The sequence below is a fragment of the Dermatophagoides farinae genome, chromosome 3, assembly GCF_024713945.1.
Source record: "Dermatophagoides farinae isolate YC_2012a chromosome 3, ASM2471394v1, whole genome shotgun sequence".
Classification (NCBI taxonomy): domain Eukaryota; kingdom Metazoa; phylum Arthropoda; class Arachnida; order Sarcoptiformes; family Pyroglyphidae; genus Dermatophagoides; species Dermatophagoides farinae.
The window spans coordinates 3666937-3693756 of NC_134679.1; the positions used below are offsets into that span (position 1 = coordinate 3666937).

General features: G+C 29.5%; 1 protein-coding gene across 1 annotated transcript in view; it reads left to right on the forward strand.

Annotated features, from left to right (window-relative positions):
• Positions 1-26820, forward strand: part of dve (SATB1_N and homeodomain domain-containing protein dve) — a 96947-nt gene that overhangs the window by 49154 nt on the left and 20973 nt on the right. The window contains exon 3 of the mRNA XM_047057686.2: positions 11053-11505. Coding sequence (XP_046913642.2) covers positions 11053-11505 — 453 coding nt within the window. The remainder of the gene's footprint in view (positions 1-11052; positions 11506-26820) is intronic.

Genomic DNA, 26820 nt, shown 5'->3' on the forward strand with positions numbered 1-26820 from the left:
TTGATTCTTTAATAATAATTGGTCTTTGGGATCTCTGGCCTTTTTTAGTTGTCGCCGTCATCGTCTCCGTTTATTAATAACAATATTGTTTGCTGCCATGCAGAGCATTGAGAGCTGTCACAACACTAATCTTTTTGCTCTCTCTCTCTCTCTCTCTTTTCTTCTTTACTATGAATGTCATTTTCATTTTCATTGTCTTTGTTTTCATGATGATATTTTTCTTTTTCATTTGGATGCTTTATTTCTTGGTTTATGGTTTTTTTGGTTGCTTGTCTCAATTGTTAAATACCAGAAAAAATTGGTTGAATTGGGGAAGTAAGATAGGGAAAAGATTCTCCCCTTAATTCGATGTGACCAATGATGAATGAAGGATAGCGATGCTTTTCCGTTCTCAATATTTTCTTGCTCATTTCGTTCACTAATGCCAACCAACCATTGAGAGAGAGAGAGAGATTCTTCAAGTGAGTCTAGTATAGCATTCCATTCGTCTATTAAATAGATCAGATTGCAGCATAGTGAACACACACACACACACACACGCTAAGATTGAAAAGCCTGAAAAAGACCCGAAAAGTTGAAATAGATAGATAGATACTAGATGGATGGATGGATGGCTATAGATAGATAGATAGATAGATAGATTGTTGGAACGCTAACGAATTTTTTTCATGAATTAATACATTAATAATTTTTTTCTTTTTCTATTTCTCCATTTCTCTCTCTCTTTTTCTTTCATTTATCTATTGTCTCTATCTTGATTTTTGTTCCTATCATTTCACTTTATTCTTTATATTCTTCCTCTTGGTTTTTTTTTTTTTTTGGTTTGAAATTTCGATTGATGATTCTTTGAGTTTCAACCGCGCGGTTGCCTTGGATCTAATCTCATATTTATTATATATAGAATGTATTTAGCCTCATTACTAATGGTTTTGTAACAGAGCCTGCTGCTTGGCTTATACTATTGTTTCAATATTTGAATCAAAGTATCATCAAATCAAAGATTGTGGGGAAAAAAATTTAATTCCAGTATTTGGAAAATAATGATAATGATAATAATAATAATAATAATACTATGGACTGATGAATGTATGGATGCATAGTTTTTGTTTCAAAAAAGAATCATTTGAGAATGATGATATATGTGCTGCAGTTCCGCTGGATGGCTGACTGGCTGGCTGACTGCTCACAATTTGAAGATAGAAAGAATGAGAAATTGGGTATTCAAAGATTCTGTTTCTTCATTCATTGTATTTGGATCGAGCTTAATACATTTTCTTTTCAATTCTTTCAATACATTTCAATCGTATCATATTAATTAAAAACAAATCAAAACTCTATTCTGTTCGCTTTATTCATACTTATTTCAATTCCCGATCTCTGCTTACAACAAAAAAAAAACAATACTGGTTTTCCTTTTTTCCTTTTTTATCATCAAACAATCATAGTTGTCACCATTTTCAATCGATTCTGTCTATGGTTTTTGAGTTTCATTCTTCACTAATCATGCCTAGTAGTGTATGTATCGATATTTTTTCTTTACATTTTCTTTCCTTTCCTGGACAGTTTAGATTTATAATGTTATGTAATACATAGCTTATTATTAAATCTGATGTTCTGAGAAACAAGTTTTGTTTTTTTATCATTTCTTCACTCAATCATCAATCGAAATTCTACAATTATTATTTTGAATAATTCACATTCAGTTTTTTGTTTAATTAATTTAAATAACTTGGATGTATACATTGCTTTGATGGGTGTGTGTGTGTGTATGTGGGTATGACAATTTTCACTTCTTCACACAAAACCAAAAGAAAAAACTTTCATACATCAAACAGACAATCTATTTTACCCTTAATGCACGCATACACACACACTCACACTCACACATGATGTTCACATTTGCCTTTTGATAGATTACCGATTTCCAATTTTGGTTTATATTGGTGGTTGATTCTTTTGGTTTTGGGTATAATTAGATTAGACAAAAATTGTACAATGTTTATTCGATTACTTTGAGAATACTTCTATTGTTGTTCGTATCAAACAGATTTGTTAGATTCCAGATTAATTAGTCGGATAGAGTTTTACTGTAACAATATGACTCTTGTTGGTTGATTTTGATTGATTGATTGATTGATTAATCACAATCGATTCGCGGGCTTTTTTTTACATAATCCTTTTGTCTATTCACTAGTATAAGTATTAAACTTGATCGAATATTTTCAGAATAATTAAAATATCTTCATTCATTCTCAAAGGCAGAAAAGAGATTCCGGTTCTTGTGAATGTGTATGAATACAAAAAGTTTTATTCAATGTGCAGCTTTTGTTCATCGAATGGCTATCATTCAATTTCTATGAAGGAGAAAAACCACACAATTGATCATGATAACAACAAGATTTTCGATAGAAGAAAAAAATTATTCAATTATTCACATTTGTAATCATCATTTTCCGTTCTAAATTTTTTTTCACCATCATTTCTGTCTTGTAGATTTCATGGGTGTGGGTGTGTGTATAAATGTGATATCCAGCTAGATGTGAAATATCAATTTTTACTTCAGTTTCAAACATTCTCATTCATTCATTTGATGGAGATTCGTTGTCTATAAGCAAAAAAAAAAAAAAAAAATTCATTCTTTAGCTATTCATTGATGAATACAATGATGATGCCATTCCATCGAATCAATGAGATGTCACCAATCAATCGTTTCGATGAGATTTTTCATTATTACTAGCTTTTCTTTTTGGTCTGTTGATTTTTTTCTTATTCTTGTAGTAATACCCATTAAAATTAATCTGGCCCCTCTATCATCACTGAAGTGACACAGAGAGAAAGATATTTTTGTTCTTGTTCGTTGTAGTGGTGATGTTATTGTGACCCACAATAATAATAATAATAATAATGTTCATATGTCATTTGACATGACAATAATTTCATATCTCAATTTAATCCCTATATGTTTGTCTCTATCATATCCTCTTTGTAAATATAATGACAATAATAATTAAAGTGTGACCATCCGGCTTATGTTTATCATTATCTCTATTTACGCGTTGTTAATCAAGTGCAAATCAAAGTTTTCAAATATTATTCAATGTTTGTGTATGTATGCGATCATGTTGGCTGGTCATCTTTATTTTCAAATCAAGATAGTTTTCAATTTTGTCGATGTTGTTATTGATAACAGAATTCGATAAATGATGTCGGCATTTTATTTGTCCCTATACCTTTGTCCAACTGAAATGTCAACATCCAAATCAATCGGCAAAGATGATGGTGGCGGAAACTTCATCTTGTTTGTCTGCTTTATGTTTTTTGATTTACCATACAGTTTATAAATTTGCAAGCTAAGTGTAAAAATACCTTAGTTCCAACTTATTGGGTGACATTCAGCAGAAAGTATTCTTCTTTTCTAGTTCTTTTTTTTCATTGGAATCATTAAAATCATCTCTATCCTTGCTTAGTGCTTGTGTGTGTGTATGTGTGTGTGAAGAAAAAAATTCGTCTCTTATTTTCACGATCGAATAATCTTCCAATTGAATCAGGGAATTTGGTCGGAACCAATCGCCAATCATTTACACACCTGCTGCCATCCATCTTTGATTCGAGTAGTGTGGGCATCATCAATTTTTTTTCTGCCATTTCGATCGACCAATTTCATTACAACAATTTTCCTGACCAAATAAAAGCGATGAAGTTTATCACGAAAAAAAAATATTTCCTTTCTAACTTCTTATTCAAAACTTATTTTCTGGACGAAAAATTTATTGACATATACTGAACAAATATACAAGTTATTGATGACAGGCAGATAACCCGAATATTCCATTTTTGATATGGTGACTCTCAAATTCGAAGTTGATTTAACTGTTCTAAATTGACATAATTGTTTTCATGTTGGGTTATTTGGCTGAACGGAAGAATACCGTTGAATTTAATATTTTTTTTTCTCTCTCACTCTCTCTCTCTCTCTTTCCGACTGATTCGGTTCATTGAAACAAATGACTCAAAATTTTGAACATTTTTCTGTTTGATTCTTCAACATTAGATTATTTTGGATAAATTTTCCATTTGGTTCTCTATGGACCATTTTTTCTACTTTTATGAGCATCGTCTTTGGATTTTAATAGAAACTATATTATAGAAGGTGTAACACTTTGATTATTATCCTCTAGAGAGATTGAGAGAGAGAGGAAGTGATTCAATGTGAGGACAAGTTTTTGTTGTTATTGTGTTCATTGCATTTTGCATCCTCGATGCATGTATGATCGAATTATATTATCCAATATGTAAGATGTACAATAATGTAAGGCAAAAATATTTGTAACAATTCTCACCACACACACACACACACTGGCCTAGACACCGTTATTACATACCGTAGTAGTCAAGTGAATATTATTAATGTTTGAATCATTATTTTTCACTTTTTTTTCGTTTTCTTTTTCTCTACATTTTCCATACATACTATTATTGCTGCGTTTCGGTTGTCCGATTGACGGTTTGATTCAAGAAGCGAATCCGTAAAGAAAGAGAATAAGCAAAAAAAAAAATTCTTTCGATCGGTATAATACTTATTATTGAATAGTAGTTTACTCTTCTTTTTTCTCTCTCTCTCTCTCTCATTCTATGTATATATGATGATCACTTTTTCACTCTTACGATCTATTATTGATACACATACACCGACTGCTGAAAAAGACCGACAGACCGAAAACTCGAAAATGATGATGATGATGATGATGTTGATGTCGAATGATGTTGATGAACACAAAACCGTATTACAGGCTGCTGTTGCTGTTTAGCTTGAACATTTACAGAAATTAGACTAAATAAACTTTTTCTTTCAACTAAAAACGACAACAACTTTTTTCTTCCCCTACAATTTTTTTTTCTCTTACGTATGTTGTATGTATATTTGACGATGATGATGTTCCATACACACACACACACACACACACACACATACAAACAACGAATATTACTTTGAGGGAGTTTTATTCTTCATCTTCCTTTTTTTCACAAATATTACCAATGTTTCATTGAAACTTTCCATTGTTAAGTTCCGTTTTCATCGTTTTCATTTGGGCCTGTAAATCTTTTTCTCTAGCCGTGCCGTATTTTTTCTTACATTAATCTGAATAGTGTGTGTGTGTGTGTGTGTGTGTTGACTTGGCGTATTCGTTCGATGATTAACGATCTATTGACGGGCTCTTCATAGGCCCAAAACCATAATATATCCAACATTGGCCAATGTAAAAAAAGAATATATACAACAAGCCTATGGAAGCCTTTCAAGCTTCATCTCTCATCTTTTTTTTCTCTCTCTCATTTCACTGACGTTTCATTGTCGATGACGACGGTAGCATCGTTTTATCATTTTTCTAATTTCACTATTGTTTTCGATATTTTATTCTTCTCGATTCTTTCGATCTCGACAAGCAAACGATGACGACGAAAAGATCTATGAAAATGGAAAGCAACAACAATAAACAATATAAGATATCGAACAAAAAAAAAATAGATTGAACACCACCGAACTAGAAACAGCAACAACTATTGCTTTACTGACTATAAGCTATAAGCTATAAAATTTATGAATTATTCTTATCTTGACTTGGAAAGATTTACAGAATTTAGTGACTGTGGCTCTTCTATTGCTTTATTCACCAGCCAGCCAGTTGCCGACCAAAAATAGAAAGAAAAAAAGTAAATCAAAACGATTCTTATGGACTATGCTAACATTTTTTTTTGTTTGTTGGCAGCCCATCGATACGAATAAATGAAAGTAGAATAGACAAAAATTCATTTATTAATTCTTGTCTCATACTCGATCAACTTGATCGCTCGACCAAACACACACACACAACACACAACACACACACACACACACATGGCTACCAAAATACCGAAACCATCTTATTTGCTTCATTGTTCTCATCATCATTATTGGTTGGGTTTTAGATTGTAAACTCTTGACCATATATAATATCTTTAGCTGTTCAGATTTCTTCACATACACACACACACACACACAAACATACTAGCGTAAACATTTACACATTCGATATACGGTTTTTTTTCGTTAGCGAAAAGAACCCGAACGATCGAAAATGCGAATCGCTTTTAGATATTCTTAGATCCTTACTTTTTGATATATCCCCCCGCGGCACTGATGATGCGTGGATATTTTCATTTTTACAGTATTTATCTGGATAGGATCATATTTTTCTTTTTCTTTTTTTTTGATTTGTGTTTAAATGTTGATAAGTCACATTCACAAAATTATCCACGGTTTTATATCGTTTACCATCATCGTTGATTTTTCTTTCCCAGATAAATGTCAAAACCAAATACAATGTTTGAAAAGACAATCATCAATGGCAACATTGAAATTGATTCCAAATAAAAAAAAAGTTTGTTTTCTTCCAAGGGTTCCATCTTTTAATTACCGATTTGGACAATCTTTTTATAAAGATTCCACATGCACACATTTTATCGACTTGCCAATGTTAAATGTCAAGAATGTGGAATGATATTTTCGGCTGAAAGTTGTTTTTATTTTGCTTTTTTTTTCGTTTTATGGGTATTAATTAAAAGGCAACTAATGAGCAGCTTTTCAAATCCGGTAAATACAAAAACATCTTTTTTTTCTCTTATGGATGTGTTTGAAATCATTGAACAAATGAATTCTTGCCGCCCCCCCAATTCGTTGTCGACACCTGGTCTTGTTTTTTTTTTGTTGTTGTTGTTGCCATTCTGTATTTTATAGACATACATTCAACTGATAGCTGTCTTTATTTCTTATTTCTTTGAAATCTTTGAGCTCATTGTGTGTATTGTGTGTCTAAATAATTAACGATTTGTAAATTGAAAAGTTTTGTTTTTCTCTCTTTCTTTTTTTTTCATTCACCAATCTTTACAGCCTTCATCATCAAGCAAAAAGATTCTCTTTATAGTGAGAACAGAGAAGGCTAATAATAATTTTTTTTTTCACCATCATCCGGTTGATTCGTGAATTCGTTTTGTTTTTTTTTTCGTTTGAAAATTTTTCCTTTTGATTACTCGATATATATTGATAAAGATTGGTCTATCTGTCTATGATGATTATATCCATCTCATCAGTATCAATCTATCTGTCGTCACTATTGTCATAATCGTTTTGTTGTTGTTATGTAATATAAATGTCTTTATGTGTGATTATTATCAACATACAAACACACACACATACACACACACACACACACACATTGAAATATTTAGTATGTTTTTTTGTGTGTCAAGATTAATGGCTCCCATAATTTCGGGAGCACGACGGCAACAACGAGACTATAGCCGCCGTCATCATCATCATCATCATCATATATGTTAGTCTATATGTGTTTGTGTATATATCCAATGTCTGTTGTTGTTGTTGCCGGTTTGTTGAATAAATGAAAGCCCATAACCCGGGATTTTCCCGTCTAGTCTATATTTATGTTATTTGGTGTTTTTTTTTCGAGGACACACACACACATTCTTTTTTTTCTATTTCATGTATGTATTCAATTCGGATAAAGACAGCAAACAACATAGAGAATGAAATAAAGCGAAAAAGAAAAGCAAAAAATGAGCTGTATCTGTAAACAAACAAACAAAAAACGGCGGCTACTATTTGCACACACACACACAAACAATTGGTGTTGATTTAATTACCCGGGATGAATAATTAGCTCATCATCATCATCATCATTATAGCCATTACCAACGTTGATGAATGATAAAATAAATGCCATGTCTCTGTGTCAGTAGTGTCTATGTCTAGTAATAGATTTTTACACAAATGTCTTTTACGGATTCTTTGTTTGTGGAATTTATTATAAATCAATGATCAAGATTAACCAGATGACATTTTTTTTTGTTGTTTTGAATAAAAATTGTGATGATTTCATTTATGAAAGCATATTGAAATTTATCCTGATTACTTCATTATTAATGATTTTTTTATCAAATTTTTTTTCATAAAATTTCTTTCCGAATCATAACGGAAATGGTTCTGGTTACTTTTTTCTTCGTTTTTTTTGGTGTTTTTTTCTGGTTATGGTGACGATTAGATTTTTTTTTTCTCTCTCGTCAATTTTCGTTGCATTTGAAGTGTGAGAGACAACATTCTTGTTGAATTTTGTTTGATTCATTCTTGTTTTTGCTTCTTTTTTTCTGATGGATATTAATTGGTTGATCATTGCAAGAAGAAAATTCCATTCCATTTGTTACCCAATGGATGCTCATCAACATCATCATCATCATCATCATCATCATTGGTGGCAGTCTTATATAATAATTTTCATATGCATATTTTTAATAATAATAAACGATTTTAATGATGATTATTTGCTTTCCTTTTCTCTTTGCTTTTTTTCTGGGGTTTCGGAAGTTTCAAGCTAACGTTTTGAAATAATAATAATAATCATCATCAAAGGGAGAGAGAGAATTCTTTGTAAGACAAAATTGACAAGTTTTTTTTTTGCTTTTTTTTCAGAAAAAAAAAGAAATGAGTGTGTAGAAACAACAACAACAATCTTGATGTTTGAATGAAAATGAAACGCATATAGATATATTTTAATGGATGTGTTTTAAATTAAATTTTTTCGTTTCTCCTCTTTCCCGTCATATATCCTAGGCATTGATTCTTTTTTTTTTTTTTCTTGCTCTAATAAGATCTGTGGATGAGTTTTTTTTTCGTATACAATTTAAATTGTCATCGCCAAATGCGTTTTTTTTCCTTTATTTTTTCTTTTTGTCATTGCTTCTTTTTTTGCCTCAAAACGACAATGACAAACATAGGCAATTGTGTAATGATGATGATCGCCATCATCATGACTGTGATGATGATGATGATTATGATATTCCTGTTTCAATCTTGTTTGCTTGTCATTGGTGATTATTATTTTTATTATAGAAACATAGTCACATCAGACACATCATCATCATCATAATCATTGATGATGATGATGTGATCCACATCAACAGAACAGAGTATAGAATTGAGAAAAACCAATTGAAACAAACGAGAAAAGAAAGCCATATGGATCGCAAGAGAATATAATCACCACCACCACCACCACCATTTTTGATATTTTCAATCTTTTTTTTTAGCCATCAGCAATCGGTAGTTTTTTCATTTTCTCCGTTATTGTTGGTTATTAGCACACTTGTCTAATATGTCTATCTTTTTTGTTTCAAATGAATAAATGATAGTTCCATGATATTTTTATCCTTTTTTTCTCCACAGATACCAGATTTTTTTTCTGGTCTGTCCGGTTTTTATTTTTGCTTTTGTTGTTGATTTTTCTATATTGAAATCCACAAACATCTTCTTGTTTGAGTGGTGTGTGTGTGTGTGTGTTTGTTACTAATGATGATTAGCACTAACACGCAGCAGTAATGCATTTTTGTGTTAGAACGATTAGATTCAAGATTCAAACGAATATTATTAGTTGATAGAGAAAAAGAGAGAGAGAGAGAAACGAACAAAAAAAACACTCAAATATCTTCAATAGAACTTAAATGGATAATAGAAAAAAAACCCAAAAAATCAGATGTATCAGAGCCGTGTTGTTGTTGATGATGATGATGATGGTGATGATAATAATAACTGTCCTTCTGTATTGTATGTATAATGATACTTTTTACTATTGTAAAATGATGCAAACCGTTCTATATGTATATATATGTGTACGTGTGTGTATTTGGTTGTTGTTACAATTTGTTATTTCAGTGGTCTGTTTTGGTGCCAACATATTAAAGAATAAGAATCTTCTTTCTCTATATACATTAATGTATGTGTTGATGATATATAAGTAAGAAGTGAAAATGAAGTGACACTAATGACAGTTTTTTTTTCTTTCCAATGATGATCATCCTAATGATGATGATGATGATGATGATGATGACGATGATTCCAAGCTTATTCACTAACTAGTACATCACACACTCAAACATACAACAATTACGAATAAATCAAACAAATCTATCCACCACACACACACTAATATGTTGTTTGGTTGATAAAACCCGATGATGATAACTTTTCAACAGAAAAAAAAGAAAAAGAAAAAAGAATACGATACAAGAATTTGAGTATCGAACACGATCGTATTCGTATGAACCGCTTCAATATGATCACTTTTCATAGCCGATTATATAATGATCTTACACATTTTTTTTTCAATCTGTCTCCATTTATTGTTGTCGTTGTCGATTATCTCTCGTTTGTTGTCTTATTACTTTACCGCCTTTAGTTTATTTACTTTTTCATTTTGTCTCTTCTGTTATTGTTGTTGTGTTGTGGTTGTTGTTGTTGTTGTTGTTGTTGTTTTTTTTGTAAGAAACACACACACACACACACAGAAACACTTTGATCATAAGAGCCGGCAATTTTGATTGTTGCCGATTTTTTTCAATTGATTCGATTTCAATTGTTGAAATCAAAGATCATGAAGCCTGTTTGTTAAGAAAAACAACAACAAAAAAAATTGAAAATAAAAAAATTTATTGAAATTTTTCATCGCATTAATTTAAAATAAATTTAAAATTTTCGAATTTTGATTTTATTTTTTTTTGGAAAATTTCATTTAACAACAAATGAAAATCGAATCGAAAATTTAACACGATGAAATATCAATTGATGATTATCGAAAAAAAAATCAATATTAAATATTTTCTCACAAAGATTAGATGCATATTTGATTATCCGATTCTATTTTTGTTTTATCGGTTCAATTTTTTTTTACAATTTCTACACGTTAATCATCATGATATTAAAAATTAAATTGGTTTCATCTAAATAATAATGATGGTAAAATTTTTTTTTTTTTGTCCAAATGATGCAAAAAAATCATTGTAGCAAAATAGTTGGCCGATAGATGGCAATACTTGTTTGATCATTTTTTTCTTGTTTCTCATCAATCAAAATATTCTGTTACATCTCCTATTCTACTATTATATATTCATTAAGACGCTTGTATTGAATTAATGTCATTCTTTTTTATTCTGTTTTTATATTTGTAGCTCGAAACACGTTACCCATTCATTGTATAATTGAACGAATGAATAGCACAATATCGACCAATGGATCATCATCGGGTCAACAACATCAACAACAACAACAAGTAACCGGATCTGGATCTTGCCATCAACAATCAACTTCATCTTCATCATCAACACCACCACCATTAAATGTTAATATTTCAAATCAATCGAATACAAACGATCTCTCTCAGATGACCAATCCAACATCAACAACCACAACTAGCTTATCTGTTTCCGCATCCAATACTTCAACAACGGCAGGAAACTTATCGAATTCATCAACATCATCATCATCATCAACACTTGCAGCCGGGACTATAATAGAACAGGATACCTATGCTATTCTACCATCAACCATTCCATATGCGGATATAATACGAGCCGTACTTACTAAACTGGGATATGCATCACAAGAAATGGTTGGCGCCAAAGGTAGATGACCATTTTCTTTTTCTTTTTTTATTTCATAAATATTTTCATCATACATAATCATAATCATAACCATAATTATTGTTGGTTTCAAAACATTTCGTTTATTCATTTCTTCATTATTTGCATTAGTTCATATAATCATTAAGTTTTCGTGAATAAAAAAAAAATGTACCATAATCAATACTAACTGATGATGATGATGATGATGATGATGAAAGTTATTGCTTTAATTATCTTGGCTTTTAAATCAGGCTTTTTTTTGGCAAAGTTCATTTTAGTCTGCTGATTATATATTCTCTTCAAATTACATTTGACTGAATGACTATGAATTTATTGATCATCATTGTCATAGTTTACCTAATTGTGTATTTTTTTTCAACTATTAGATTCCTAATAGCAACATATTTATTCACCACAAACAAAAGATATTTCTAGCTTTTAATGTAAGATCATCTATCAGTCAGTCAGTCAGTATATATTGATGATGATGATGATGATGATGATGACTGTTTTTATTGTTGTTGTTCAAATAAACTAAAAAAAAAAAAATTCACATTCAATGAATGGATCATTTTTTGTGATTCATTTTCCATTTTCTTATATATTCAGATGATTGACATCAATATGATACAGATGTATATATAGTTAGAGAGATCTTTTATTAATGAAACAAATATAAAATGAAAATGTCGAAACAAAACATTTTTTATCCATTCATCATCATAAAAAAAATTATATATTATGTTATGTCATGTGTGTGTGTGAAAGAAAAAAGAGTGAGTAAAACAAATATCGATTCGAATAAATGAATGAATGAATGCAATGAATGCAATGAAATGCAATGGCAATTGGTTGATCACACGTGACCAAATAATATGTCGTCTATATATATATGTTTATTTTGGAACCGTTTTGCTTGTTGTTGTTGTTGTTCCATCCTAGCATAAAATGATCTTTTTCTTTTTTTTTCTTTGAAGTTTGATGATAATGATGATGATTCTCTTACAGACCATTACCTCGGATGAAGATGACGATGGCAGCGGCGACAGCAACCTATTATATACAACAATAAAAAAAGAAAAAATATATATTCTAGTCGGCTAATTACGAGCCGAGAAAAAAAAATATATTCCCTAACACAGAATATGTAATATATATATAGAGTATACGGGCCAATTTAAACACATGGCCCACTTGTTCATCATAATAAGCTCACTTTATATATTTTTTGTCTCATTTTATTTTTTTTTTATTTTTTGCTTTGAATCATTTCATCATCATTGTTCAATGTATGACAAGAAGCATATTTTCTGTTTTTATATTTCATATCCAAAACCATTTGTCTCTCTCTCACACTCTTGTTCACCGTTTAAAACATTCATTGAATTGAAGCCATTATTAATAAATTCATCATCATCATCATCATCATTCCTTCATCATTGTATTGTGCCAATTTTTTTTTCTTTTTTTGCCATATTTTCACCAAACCGGGATCTATTATCTATCCTGTCCACAGTTTCTATCCCCTCTTTTTTTCTGCCATGACAGAAAAAAATAGCAAAGCAAAAAAAAACTCAAATCGATTTAATTTTTTTCCACATAAAGAATTTCGAATAATGAATCATAATCAGCATCATCATCATCATCATCATCAACTAAATACAAATGAATAGAATGTGAGCCTTAAGAATCTATAATATTCTTGACTTTAACTTTTCGTTTCGAACTAACATTCTGTCCAATCAGAAACAAGAGAAGGGGTGGGAATGTGGATAGAAAACAAGCAGATAAATGACAGATATAATAAATAAAGGAAACGAAGCTAACTTTTTTCTCTATTATTTTTCAACTTTTATTTCCTTTTTTTTATTTATATATGACTGTAAGAATATGTGTGTAAGTGCAAGAGAAAGCTCCTAATCAGAATTTGAGTTGCGGCTTTTTTCTCTCCCTTTCCTATGTGTGTGTATCGGCAGTTTTGAGTCAAGTCATTGTTATTCAAATAAGAATCTACTGAATGACAAGTTGAAATTTTTTTTTATTCTTCCAAGTTTTTTTTTCTCAAAAAGTTAGAATCATAAACCATATGCGTAGTTATATTCTTAAGCACTATATTTTGAGTGACTTAATTTTCGATTGAAAACTGTAATTAACCGCTTTTTTTCTGCTTCACCTTGGGTTTTTTAATTGTTACGAAATTTCGATTCATTTCGGTTTTCATCTAGTGAATGAGATATCTCTCTCTCTCTCTCTCTCATATAATCGAGAATGTGAACTATTACCATGTAGATTTGACAGCCATTATTAATGTGATAATAATTGCTACTCGAAATTTATTTTTTATTCTTTGGCACAAAACAATTCTTAAAGTTGATTCTTGACGAAGTGAATTGTAATCGAAAATCAAGATCGATTAACTCAAGTTAGAAATTCTTTTCCCCTCTTAAACTAGGTTTACTAACTATTATTAATGTGAAAAAATTCGATCCATGTTTGTTGCCGCAATACTGAATGATAAAATCGAAAAAAAAAATTAGTGTACAGAATTCACCTGGTCCATTGAAAAAAATGAAATGTGTACTGACGTGTTGATCTTGGTCTTGTTGAAATCCAATGAATTGAATTGAATTGAATTGAATAAAAGACAAAAAACATGTGTAACTCAGAGAAAAGCAACCAAATTCTACAAAAAAAGACTTTAACATGAGAAAGAATCATTTCAACATAGCAAACAGAAAAGAAGGTAAAATGAAAGACAAAAGACAAATAGAACAAATCACAGATGGAGGTGAATTTTTCTCATCACTTTGATTTCGTTGTTTTCTTTGAGAGCGGAAGATAGAATATTCTCTATTCTGAATGACTATTATTGTTATTATTATTATTATTATTATTAGAAGCCTATGATGATGACGATGATGACGACGACGACGGTCATGATATTACAATCACTATACTCAATATTCTGACTTTATTTTTTCTAATGAGACTTGGATTTTTTTCTCTCGTTTTTTTTCTTCCTTTCTTTATTCTTTCAATGATTTTTTTTCTGAAACAAATTCGAATCAAGCGATGCCCAAAAAAAAAAATCGAGGAAAAAAAACGAATGCCGAAGACAAAGACCAAATGAAACGAAAAATTGAGATGTGGAAATGAAAAGAAAAAAAAAGAATAAAGAATGATTATAAAAGACAAACCAAGCAAATTTGAAACAATGAGATATCGGGAAAATACAGAAACATGGTTGGTGATGGGGGGAGGAAGTCAACAAAAAAAAAAAGAATCACAGAACTCGAAAACGAGAATTTAAACTAATTTCGTTTGCTTGCTTTATTTTTTTTTTATATATTCTTATTCCCTCGGTCTATCGGTCGGTTGTCTGAACAATGTATTATGTATACTTTGTATATGTATTGTCCGCTTGTCTTGGTTGCACTCCACCACAAAAAATTCTTATTTTGCTTTCAAATTTTTAGTTTGGTCTATCTATCTGGATAATATTCCCATTCCTTCTTCTTTTTTCCCCTCAACATATAGAAATTTTATTCTTTTCCATTCATCTATCTATCCATCCATCCATCCATCTATTCATTCCATTCAATTCAATTCATACATAGTTGATTCGATGTGAATACTGAAAAAAAAGAAACAAAACAAAACAAAAACGAACTTATAGAGGGAAGAAAAACGTAAAAGTGAAATCAAAATTTACTTTTTTTTTGTAACATTTCATCTTTGAATTTATCTCACTAGGGACGATTTTTTTTCTTTGTCTCTTTCTCAAATATATCTGTAAGACATAAATGAAGAAACGAATTATATTCAATGAGAAGATTCTCTCTTTCGTCATGTTAGTCCTGTGCAAACAAATACTGAATATTCTGTATTCACAGGGGTTATGATTACGACTATATGACCATGAATGAATTTATTGGACTAAGAATAAAATTAGATAGCAATACAATTCTCATAGTCATACCACATTAAATACAATAACACACAGATACAGACAATCAGAAAGACAATTCCATGGATTCTTTGTTCGCTCATATCTCAAGATTTCGTTTGTTTGTTCGAATGATGCTACAAAGTCACACGCACAAACAAATAAAAAAAAAATAAAGTCATCAAAATCTTGTTGATGATGATGACTAGATTTGTTTGCTAAATAATATGTTATATTCTCATCTCGTGATTGAATGAAAGAATATGAAAAATAACCGAAAGAAATTTGAGCAACCAGAAAAAAAACTGTGAACATTTTTGGTAATGTGAGATGATTTTCATTATAATATTCAGTGAATGGGGTTTGATATTCTGTTCCAAGGACGGATATGATTATGAAGATGAAGAAAATGATGAATCCGGGATAATATTGTCCAGGATATTTAATTTTTTCAAACAATTATTCAAGTGCCATTCATATATCATCATTATTATTCATTTTGACCGGCCTCATTTTTCTCTTTTTTTCTGATTATTTTATTTTGGCAATGATATTCATTTTTTTTTTTGAATATTTTACACACTTGTAATCAACTATAGAATCCTTTCTAGTGGTCAGGTTGTATTCGAGATATATTAAGTTTTTAACGATCTCAAATTTTTTTTTCTCGATTCAATATTTTCTTTTTTTTTCTAGACAACATTATACATTCACGTATCCGAATCATCATTCTTTATATATTTATATTTGTCATAGTTATATGCCCAGAGTGATTTTTATATTTCAGAAAATATGTCGCATATTGCCTGTCAAATTTCTTAATTATTGTAGTGCTCATTGATAACTACCAGTTTTCAGTAGTGAGAAGAAAAGATTTTTTTTTCTTTCTTTCTTTCATTTTTTTTTACATTTCCTACGATTCTAGCGATGATGGAACGGTGATGTTGATGATCAAATGCTATTGTAGATGAATTTTACATTAGGGTCTTTCTTCCCTCTTTTTTTATTATAAACATAAATTTTGTTTATTTCATTCTTCATTAAATTTCAACTTTGAATAGTAACAAAAAAAGATGTTGATAAAGCGAAAGAGAGAAAATGAAAAAAAAGAAAAGAAATGAAATGACTAAATAGGTATTTGACAGTTATTAAAAATGTATTTTACTTTTTTTTCCACCATTTTTAGTGATGAAGGATATTAGCTGACAAGAACTTGAAAAAAAAAATTTTCATTCACTTAGTAGTTTTTTTTTCGTTAATAATATTTGAACAACACAACACAAAAAAGAGAAAAATGTTTTTAAATATGAAAAAAAACAATTTTAAAGGCTAAAATGAAATGAAAATATATCGAATGGATTTATTTGTTATCATCATCATCATTTCTATAATTGTATATTGTATATATGAATCAATAACATTCGTACCTTGAAGTACAAGCAACCGAATAATAATGATTTTAAGGTTTTTGCTCAAATTGTTGTCATGTCTAGATATATTTTTTTTGGATTTTCAAAAAAAGGTAATTTAATCAAATCTCATCAATATTAACATTTTCATTATTATTGATGAATTAATGATTTAGCTGTTTTGTTGGATATATGTGTGTGTATGTGTTTGTGCATTTAATATCCTATGGATTCATTCATTTTATATCACTTATAATAACCGGGATGCCCAAGTAAGCAATCATCAAGTTGATAATCCATATTCATTGATATATACATGAAGACACACACACACACACACATAATCATTCGAGCGCAATGATTATGATGATCAATCTCAATCTCTTCCATATATATCTTTGTTCGTTGAACATAGACAAAAAAAAAACCAGTAGTAACTTGTAATCATCATTACAAAATGTACTAAAATCAATTTTTTTTTTACTTGTTATTTAATTGTGATCACTGACAAATCTAATCGATTTTTTCAAGTTATTTAAGGAAAAAAAATAGAATGAACCCAAAAAAAAAACTACCCGATTCATCAACATCGAGCTTAATTGCCATTTCATTTGCTCGTTTTTTTTTCTGGCTTGACAATTCGATTCGATTTGATCACAAAAAAAATCTGATTCGACGACTAGGCGGATTTATGCTAATTTTTTTTTTGCCTTTTCATCCATCTAACCAAGTGATGACTGATACGCGATTTGTGATCTTTTAATAATTATAACTTTAGATTCCATATATATATAAATGACATTTAGATTGATTACTTTTAGACAAATTAATCGCTATGATTTGTCTATTTTTGCTTGACTTGATCTCTGTCAAAACAATTTGAATTCAAATGGTAGAAAAAAAAACAAAATTTTACTTGATTTGTTGTTTGTATGAAATGAAAAAAAATCATTTTCTTACTCTAACAACAATTTATATATTTGGCATTTGGCCAAATCAAAAAAAAAAAAAAATTGGGTAGGCTCCACTTAAGATTTGAGTGTGGTGGCCACGTTATATGAAAAAGAATAAAATAAAATAAAGACAGGTACCGAGAGAGAAAGGGGAAAACAAAAAAAAAAAAAACACACACACACACACAGTTAAGAGACTCTTCACTTTTGTCCATTGTTTTTGTTCATCATTGGCTATTGAAAATGATAAATTTTTTTTTCTATGAGCAAAATTATTTTTTTTTTCATATTAACTTTCTATAGCTTGATGTAACAAAGTAAGGGCTTGGATAGTGTTTAGTGTATTCGTACAAATAAATAAATAAAAAAATCTCATCCATAAAGAATAAAAAGGTTGACAATATTTGAACGGAAAAAAAAGTGGACAAAATATCGATATCTATATAAATCATCATCATATAGAGATGGTGATCATCATATCTGAATTACACACAATCCTTATTTTATTGATTTTATCAACTTTCATTCTGATTCTACACTTGATTCTGAAATTAATAATAAAAAAATATATATAACATTTCTATTCATAAAAGTGTTTTCGAAAAAAAAGCTCAACTTTTTTTTCCTGTTATCTTCTTCATTCTTGGTCAAAGATCAATCCAGTATAGATAGATAGTGAAACTATGCTTTTTTGTTTTGTTTTGTTAGCACTTAAAAAAATGATCTCTTTTCATATATTTTTTTTCCATGGTCACATATACTGTTCACCGAAACAGTAACAAAATGAATGACACATTTGGATTTATTAAATTTTTTTCTTCAAGTGGAAGTTATTTTTTTTTCGTTACTACTGATGCTCTACTGATAATGATGTTTGCCTATTCTTCTTCTACTGATCTTGATCCAATCTGTTTTTTTTTTTTTTTTGATTGCCTATGCAATTAAAAAAAATGAAAACTACTTTTTTTCATCGAGAAGCAAAAAAAATCTTTTTGCAACTATCTTACATTTATCAATATAGGTAGAAATCATGATTATCGATACTTTTTCGACATTGAATTCTTTCATAAAACATTTAAACTTGACGAAAAAAAATTCGATTTAGTAGAAACAGAAAAAAAATCTATTTCAGCTTAATCCGACTGTTATTTTTTTCACAAAAAAAATCGGAAAAGAATAATGTTATCACAAAGAATGGCTGAAAAAAGTGAATTTATTCGATTCGAATTTGTCAATGTTTGATTTTATCAAACAACAATTGTGTAAATTGGCTTTGTTTTATCCATCATCATCAAATGATGATCAACAATCCATCACATAATATACTACACATGCATGAATGGAGTGAAAATAAACGAAATGAAAAAAAAATATATATTCACACACAATTCGATTCCAATCCGATGAGCAAAGAATAAAAATTCTATCAAATTCTATAGCTACAATTTACAATTTATCGAAATAAATTGGTATATATCAAAGCAAAGTTCAATTTTTTATACTGATCTTTGAAAAAAAAGAGAATTGATGTTTGCAATATTTTCAATTTTTTCAGACTTACTTTCTATATATGGTCCCTTTGGTTCAGAGATACATTATCTATGATGATGATGGTGAAACATGATTTTGATTAACACTCAATTTGTCTTTGGATTTTTTTTTTGTTCGCACTTTGTTTTGTTCCGTCAATGTGATCAATTCAGTTCATTCATGTTAATTTGTTTTCTAACATTCGATTCTACTACTTGTTTTTGGGCTTTAACTAATTCTTTTTATTCATTCGTTTAGTTCATTCTGTCTTGTTTTCTTTTGTTATTTTTGTTGTTGTTGTTTTCTGTTTATTTCATTCAGTTCAATAAATCAAATGCAATCGGTAGCAATTTGCCGGAACCAAAAAAAAAAAAAACATTGATACTCTGTCAATCGAAGCTTTTTTCTCACATTTCTCAAATCAAATTGACTATTGATCGAATTTGTGATTTTTAGTAAATTTAAATTGATACGATTCATTCAATAAAGCATAAGCATTCATTACTTTTCTTATTGGCTTATTTATAGTGGCAAATTTTTTGTCATAATAATAATCAAATGAAACTAATCGATTGTAATTTCCAATTCAAATGGATAAACTGGATAGCAAAAGAATTGAAATGGAAAAATCTAATCACGGTTCCGGTACAATTTGATCGATTCATTAATTAGTCTTGATCTAATTTGTTACTGACGGATTGTTGTTGTTGTTGTCATTTGTGCATTCTATTACAAATCTCTATCTTTCTACTTTCTTAAACAATGAATTTTATTTTTATTTTTTTCATCATCTTTGCTTTGAATCTCATAATTATTGTCCCTAAGATGATGATGAATCAATCAATCGATGTTTTTTTTCTTTTGTTGTTTATCTGAATTTATATTGCTTTTCGTCTTAACAACCGTTAGATCAATCGATACATTCGTATCATGCACAAACACACGATTCGTATTGTTTCGTGTTTAGGATCATCATTATCATCATCATCCTCGTCATGATGAACTTTATCCCTCACTCATGTCATTATTGTTGTGGAAAAAAAACAACTGCAACAAAATGAACAAATCGATCCAAAATGTATGTTACAAATATCGTTTCTCGCTCTGTTTATGACTGTTGTTTAGTCCTAAATTTTTACTTAAGAAAAAAAATTATTCTCCCTTTCTCTCTTTCTCTCTTTTCGTTAATCGGTATTCATTTCATTAGAATCCTTTATCGATTGTTAATTAGTACACGAATTATAATGTAATTTTGCTTTGCAATTTGAGATCATCGCCATTTTTTAATGTTAGCTTATTTCAATGGAAAAATTTCTATTTATATATTATATGGGTATAATTATCATTATGATGGCCAAATTGAGATATTCAATTTAGATGATTAGCAATAAACAACTAATGGAACGATCGATTCATTCAATATGGAATATTGTGTTTCTAGAATCGAATCCCATCCCATTTTCTCTCTTTTTTTTTCTCTCTCTCTCTTTCTTTATTTCAATTCATGACATGCATCTACATGTTAAGCTGCTAATCTCTTGTTGTTGTTGTTGTTGTTGGCCGATTTCTATGGTTGTTTAGAGTACATTGCAATCTTTTTTTTCTCTATTTCTTCGTTATTTGTTCATCGTGTATATTATTTGTATTTAATTTAATAAATTAATGTGGATTAGTTAAATGTCGGAACATTAAGATTAATGTTATTACATTCAGGAGAAAAAAAAATCATGCTTGTATCATTTTCATGTACATGTAGAGTAGTTAGTTAAATCTTTAAGAATCTCTACTCTTGTTTCTTCTTTCTTTCTTTCACATTCATTTGATCCACTTTCGATTTCTTTGAGACTATATTCTTCTCATCAGCATCATCGTCTTAGTAGTCGTCAAAATACACACCACGACAAACATACCATTATCGGGCATGTTGAATCTATGGGCCATTTAGGACCAGTAATACATACATGATGATATTAAAGAAATGATGACGATGATGATGAGCTACTGAATTTTTATGAAGAAAAAAAAATATCTCATCTCATTTTGATGATGATGATGATGCTAATCGCTCTATTCCATTACAAGTGAATGTGTATGTATAATATGTCTTTTGCTAAATCTGAGAATATAAGATCTATTATTTTTTTCTTTTCGATGTCGTCATGATGATGATGATGATGACCGTTTTCTACTTTATTAATAATAACATTATTGTATTATATTCTATATTTCGTGTGTGTGTGTGTGTATGTGTTTGTCATTAATATAGACGCATCTTCGCATTTTTTTTTCTTTCCTTTTTTTCGTTTCGATGATTGCTGCTTTGCTTTATTTGGATTCCATAATTCGTATATTCTTTATTCGAATTCGATTATTCCATCATCATTTGTTTGTTATTGAAATCTGTACATACATTTATAATAATAACGGTATTAATGACGACAAATAATGGCCATGATGATTAGTATTATCAGTCTTTGATGATTTCGATATCGAATCGAGATTATGCTATCAAATTTTTTCAATCATCTATCGTTCTTAACATTCATCATCATCATCATCATCATCATATTGTAATAAAAATTGATCACGAGAAACAATTACAATTCATGTGGACAATACAATATTTTTCAAATGATTTTGGATTTTTTTTTCATTTGTTCACAAAAGTTGTAACATCCATTAAAAATCAATGGGAAAATATTGAATTCATTGATTGAGATCATCTTTACAGTATAAATTTGACTCTTAATTACTATATCTCACGAGAGATAATCAAACCAAAAACAGAATCATATATGTCCAGTCCAGGTTTGTTTGGTTTGTTTGTTCATTGTGTCGTATGTCTGGGCATTAATTCAAACATAACTAACTCCAATCGTAATAGGAAACTTTTAATTTATTTTCATTAATTCTTCATTTACAATAAGATCAACTACAACATTTTTTTTGTGTGTGTAAATGGTGTGCGTGTATGTTTAATTTGGAATTCGTCGCTGATTTTTTTTCCTCTTGATTCTTTTGATGGGATAACAACGACTGCAACAACAACAACAAGACTGAATCGCCGCTTGTATTTGTTTTCATTGTATCGATGCACGCTATCAGTATCTGAAATAGATGATGATCACTTTACTTTCTTTTAACGAGTAAATTTTTTTTTTTATTGTAAAAACAAGAAAACAACAACAAAAATCAAATGAATCAATATTGATTATTGTTTACCTTCTCATTTACTTTTGTCCTTTTTCGCTTTTTATTTTGTCCATTTTGTCCATTTTGATTTTATTTCAAATGGATTTTGATTTTTGGTCGAAAATCTTGTGAAATCGGATGACAACTTTTTTGTTTTGTTTTGTTTGGTAATGACGTTTGTACGAACATCAGTTCATATTCATTAAAATGATGATGATGTCTTTTTTTTGTTTTCTCTCCATTTCCAATTCTATTTCTTTTATCTATTTATCTGTAATGTTCTGTAAATTTGTGTCATTTGTTGTTAAATGATAGCCTCGTTCACTTTCAATAACTTTTAGAATTTTTTTTTGCCTGTACGATTACTGAAAACTCAGACTGTGATTTGTACAACAATAAGACTATTTGTAATTAATAACAATTACTATTGGGCTCTTCATTTTGAAATGAATTTTTTTTTATTTCCACTATAACAATGTGTATGTGTGCGTTGTAATAGATGATAACATGATTTTTTTTTCTTTTATGAATTTTCAATTTTTTTTTATTCTCCAATCTTTGATGTGGTTCACACAAACGAGAGAGGGAGAAAACGGTATTCATTTTGAATCGATTAGAATATTCGTCATAGTTTTGTTTCCTTTGGTATAACGAAAAAATGTTTTCACATCTTTTTTGTCCTTAAAAAATATAAGATTTTCAGTGTTCCTATTAAAGCATTGCATTTTGTTACGGTCATCGAGATTCTTTTAGTTAATTCCCTTGTGAACAGATAAATAATAGGTTTGTGGTATACGGTCCAGTACGACAACAGTAGTGCTGAAACCGAAGAATTGATTGTTTTTAGGTTGACTTGTCTATCAATTTTTTTTTATTCTTTGTTAGTTGGCATTAGTAAGTCTCTCACAGTTATTCGACCGGCTCGATAAAAAACAAAGATGAATTTGATTTTGAAATACAGTTCTGGTGGCTCATCTCTTGAATGTAACAACAGAGGGAAAAGGAGAGAGAGAGAAATGTAATTCTGGACCAAGGAAAAAAAAAGATGAAATGAAATTTAATGCAAGCATTTGTATATCAGAATTGTAGATTGCCAAATAATATTCATTTTTTTTCAACTTGGCATAACAACAACAATAGCCAAAAAAAAACGCAACCCGATAATGGTAGACAGTAGAAAAAAGAAAAGTTTTTATGTTTTTGTCCATTTGTTTGTGTCAATTTTCCAGTGTGGTAACCAGCCAACGAACCGACCGACCGACAGATGCACATCAGATTTGGCTATGATTTTTTTTTGGTATGTGCCACCTCTCAATTTGACAATGCCATAATTGATACGACAACGACGACGACGATTCTGAAACGAAAGAAAAAAAATGGTTGAATCGATGAAGAATCTAATATATTACACACACACAAACACACACATATATAAACGAATAAACGAATAAGAATCCTAAACAAAACTGCCTTATCTTTTTTCTCTATATTCGTTATGAAAATCGCTTTGTTTTGCCTGTTTATCATCGTTTTTATCTTGGTGATTGTCAGAAAAAAACGATTCTTTTCTCCATTTTTCAATGAAATGAATCAGCGAATCAATTTATGCAAATCAAGATCGGTCCGTCAATTCGACAAGATTTTTCTTTTTTATTTTTTTTTCTCTTACCATCCACATAAAGTGAAAATGAAAACAATTCCTGAGTAAAAACTATAACATTTTTCTAAATAATTGTCACATCATCATAACATAGTTTTTCCTACACATGCATCTCTTCTTTATATCACTAAATCTTTTTGGAAATGCTCGTTATCAATGACTTTGTTTGGAACGAATTTTAAATAAATATATGTGATCCGTGCATCAATTTTTTTTTTATTTTGGCCATACAACAAAATTTCATTTTTTTTCTTTGATTCTTATGTTGTCATTATTATCAAAGTACGTAATGATTAGGAGTTTTTTTTCGTTTTTTTTTCTATAAAATAAAATCATGAAAGCAACAATCAAATGTTGTGCATCATGCAAATGCATATTGCTATGTATTTAGTAGGTAGATGGAATCGGAATTGATGGTTGATTCATTCATTGTGAAATATTAATGAAAAGCTTCAATTTTCAGCCAATTTTTTTGCCTTGAAGCAAAATGTTTTTTTTTCTTTGCCTCCCTTTTATCTAATTCTTTGCTACTTGAAATGCAAACTTTTAATTGTAGCCTTAGCAACTAATATATATATCGTTTTTGAAATATATACAATGTTTTATTTTTTTTTCATGAAAAAAAAAATTCTACATAAATACATTCCATTTACAGCTTGTTGTTGTTTTTTTTTTGCTTTTCTTCAATTCTGCTATATGGAATCCATATCGATGTCTAACCATTTCCCGTTTGATTTTTACCTGCGTTTATTATTCTTGCAACATCAACAATGCATCCATCATTGAAAAAACCCTATCCATAATCGAATTCTATTTTTTTTTTTTTTTTGATTCATATGACGATCCTGTTCATATTGTAATTTTTTCATTGATGTCGACTTACGTTGATGATAACGATGAGATAATGATTGCGTGCGGATAAATCTGCATTTTAACTAATGTGAAATACATTATGGATCTATATATGTTGATTGTCAATACCCCTCATATACAAACAGATAATGTTATTTTTTTCCCATTTACCACCCCTTCTTATCCTTTTTTCCATGCTACTGCTGATAAACTGATTTTGAAACAGTTTTGAAATTATAAACTCAGCAATCAATGCATTATTGTATACTGACACGATGTTGTTGGCAATAATTTCCCAAATTTATTCGATCGGCCTTATGTTTGTGTGTTCGAGCCATTTAATCTGTCCAAAATCGAATGTGTAAAGACAACAATTCAAATCCCATTAAAAGCTATTATCTTTTCTTTTTTTTCATCAATGAATGGATGTACTCCAAATCCGAATCCAGGCAGAATAGCTTTCCTGATCAGTCATATATCGTCAATGAGTAAATATGGATTAGACCATCAGGCATCTTGTTGGATTGATGAATTCAATTTTTCTATGTTCGTGACAATTTTTTTTTGAACGAATCCATCAACAATATTTTCACGATGATCAAATTATCACAAAAAAAAGTTTTTTTTCGATTGATTTAATTTTGTTGAGTATGCATTTGATTATTGTTTGTCTATAGATAAAAAAAAAATTGTCAAGTCATTTACCAACGACTTCATTCTGGATTCATACACTTCATTTATTCACAATTGGATAGGTGATGAAATTTGGTAGTACCAAAAATAACACAAAACAAATAAAAAATGAAAAATAATTGATCTTTCTCACTCTAATATATGGCTATCCTAATCATCGATAACACGATAAAAACTAACACAATATCACCTGAATGATATTTGATTCCATGTATGCTGAATCACGGCCATCATGGTTTCCGATTTTTTATTTTTCATCAAACAAACAAAAAAAAAATGTTTCTTTCAGATTTGAAATTCAGACGTAAATGCGAATGTTTTATTCTCAATGAATAATGATAATTATTCATTACAATTTCACACACTAGACAGTGGGCGATTTGATTTGAACATTAAAAATTATTTTTTTTTCATTTTGTCAAAATCACATTGACGATGATAAAAATAATCATTTTCCATTTTTTTTTCTTGGATAGAACCAATCTATGATGATGTTGATGATTCTTCTACTACGATTTATGTATGTGCTACGAATATTAATTGAGAAAACTTGGAGAACTCGTTTTTATTATTATTATTATAGATTTAAATTTTGTCTCCGTTTCATATTTTGTCTATATTCATACAACGTTAAAAAACAGAAATTATTTTCTGTATGAATCATTCTTGATTCATATTTCATTTGGAAAAAAAAAATAAAAAAACGATTATGGGTGTTTGGCCACGACACCCTTTTTATGATGATGATGATGATGAATTCTTTCACATTGTTGTTGGCAAATTAATTTTACCTTTTCTCACCGTCTTCGCATGAATCATCATTTGGGATTAGCTTTTTTCAATTCTTGGACGAATTTTTCTCCCCACTTCTTCTTTTTATGATTTTTTTTCGGTTCTGTTCTGATTTTACTGTTGTTTTATAGAATTATACAAATTTTTTTTCCCATTTTCATCATTTTAACCAATATATTCGGTAAATGTTTGAACAATAAGATTTGATCGGCTTGTTTTTTTCTTGAGCAGCAATCATACTCACACACACAGCATCAAGTGTCTTTGGAGTGTTCTTGTTGTTGTTAC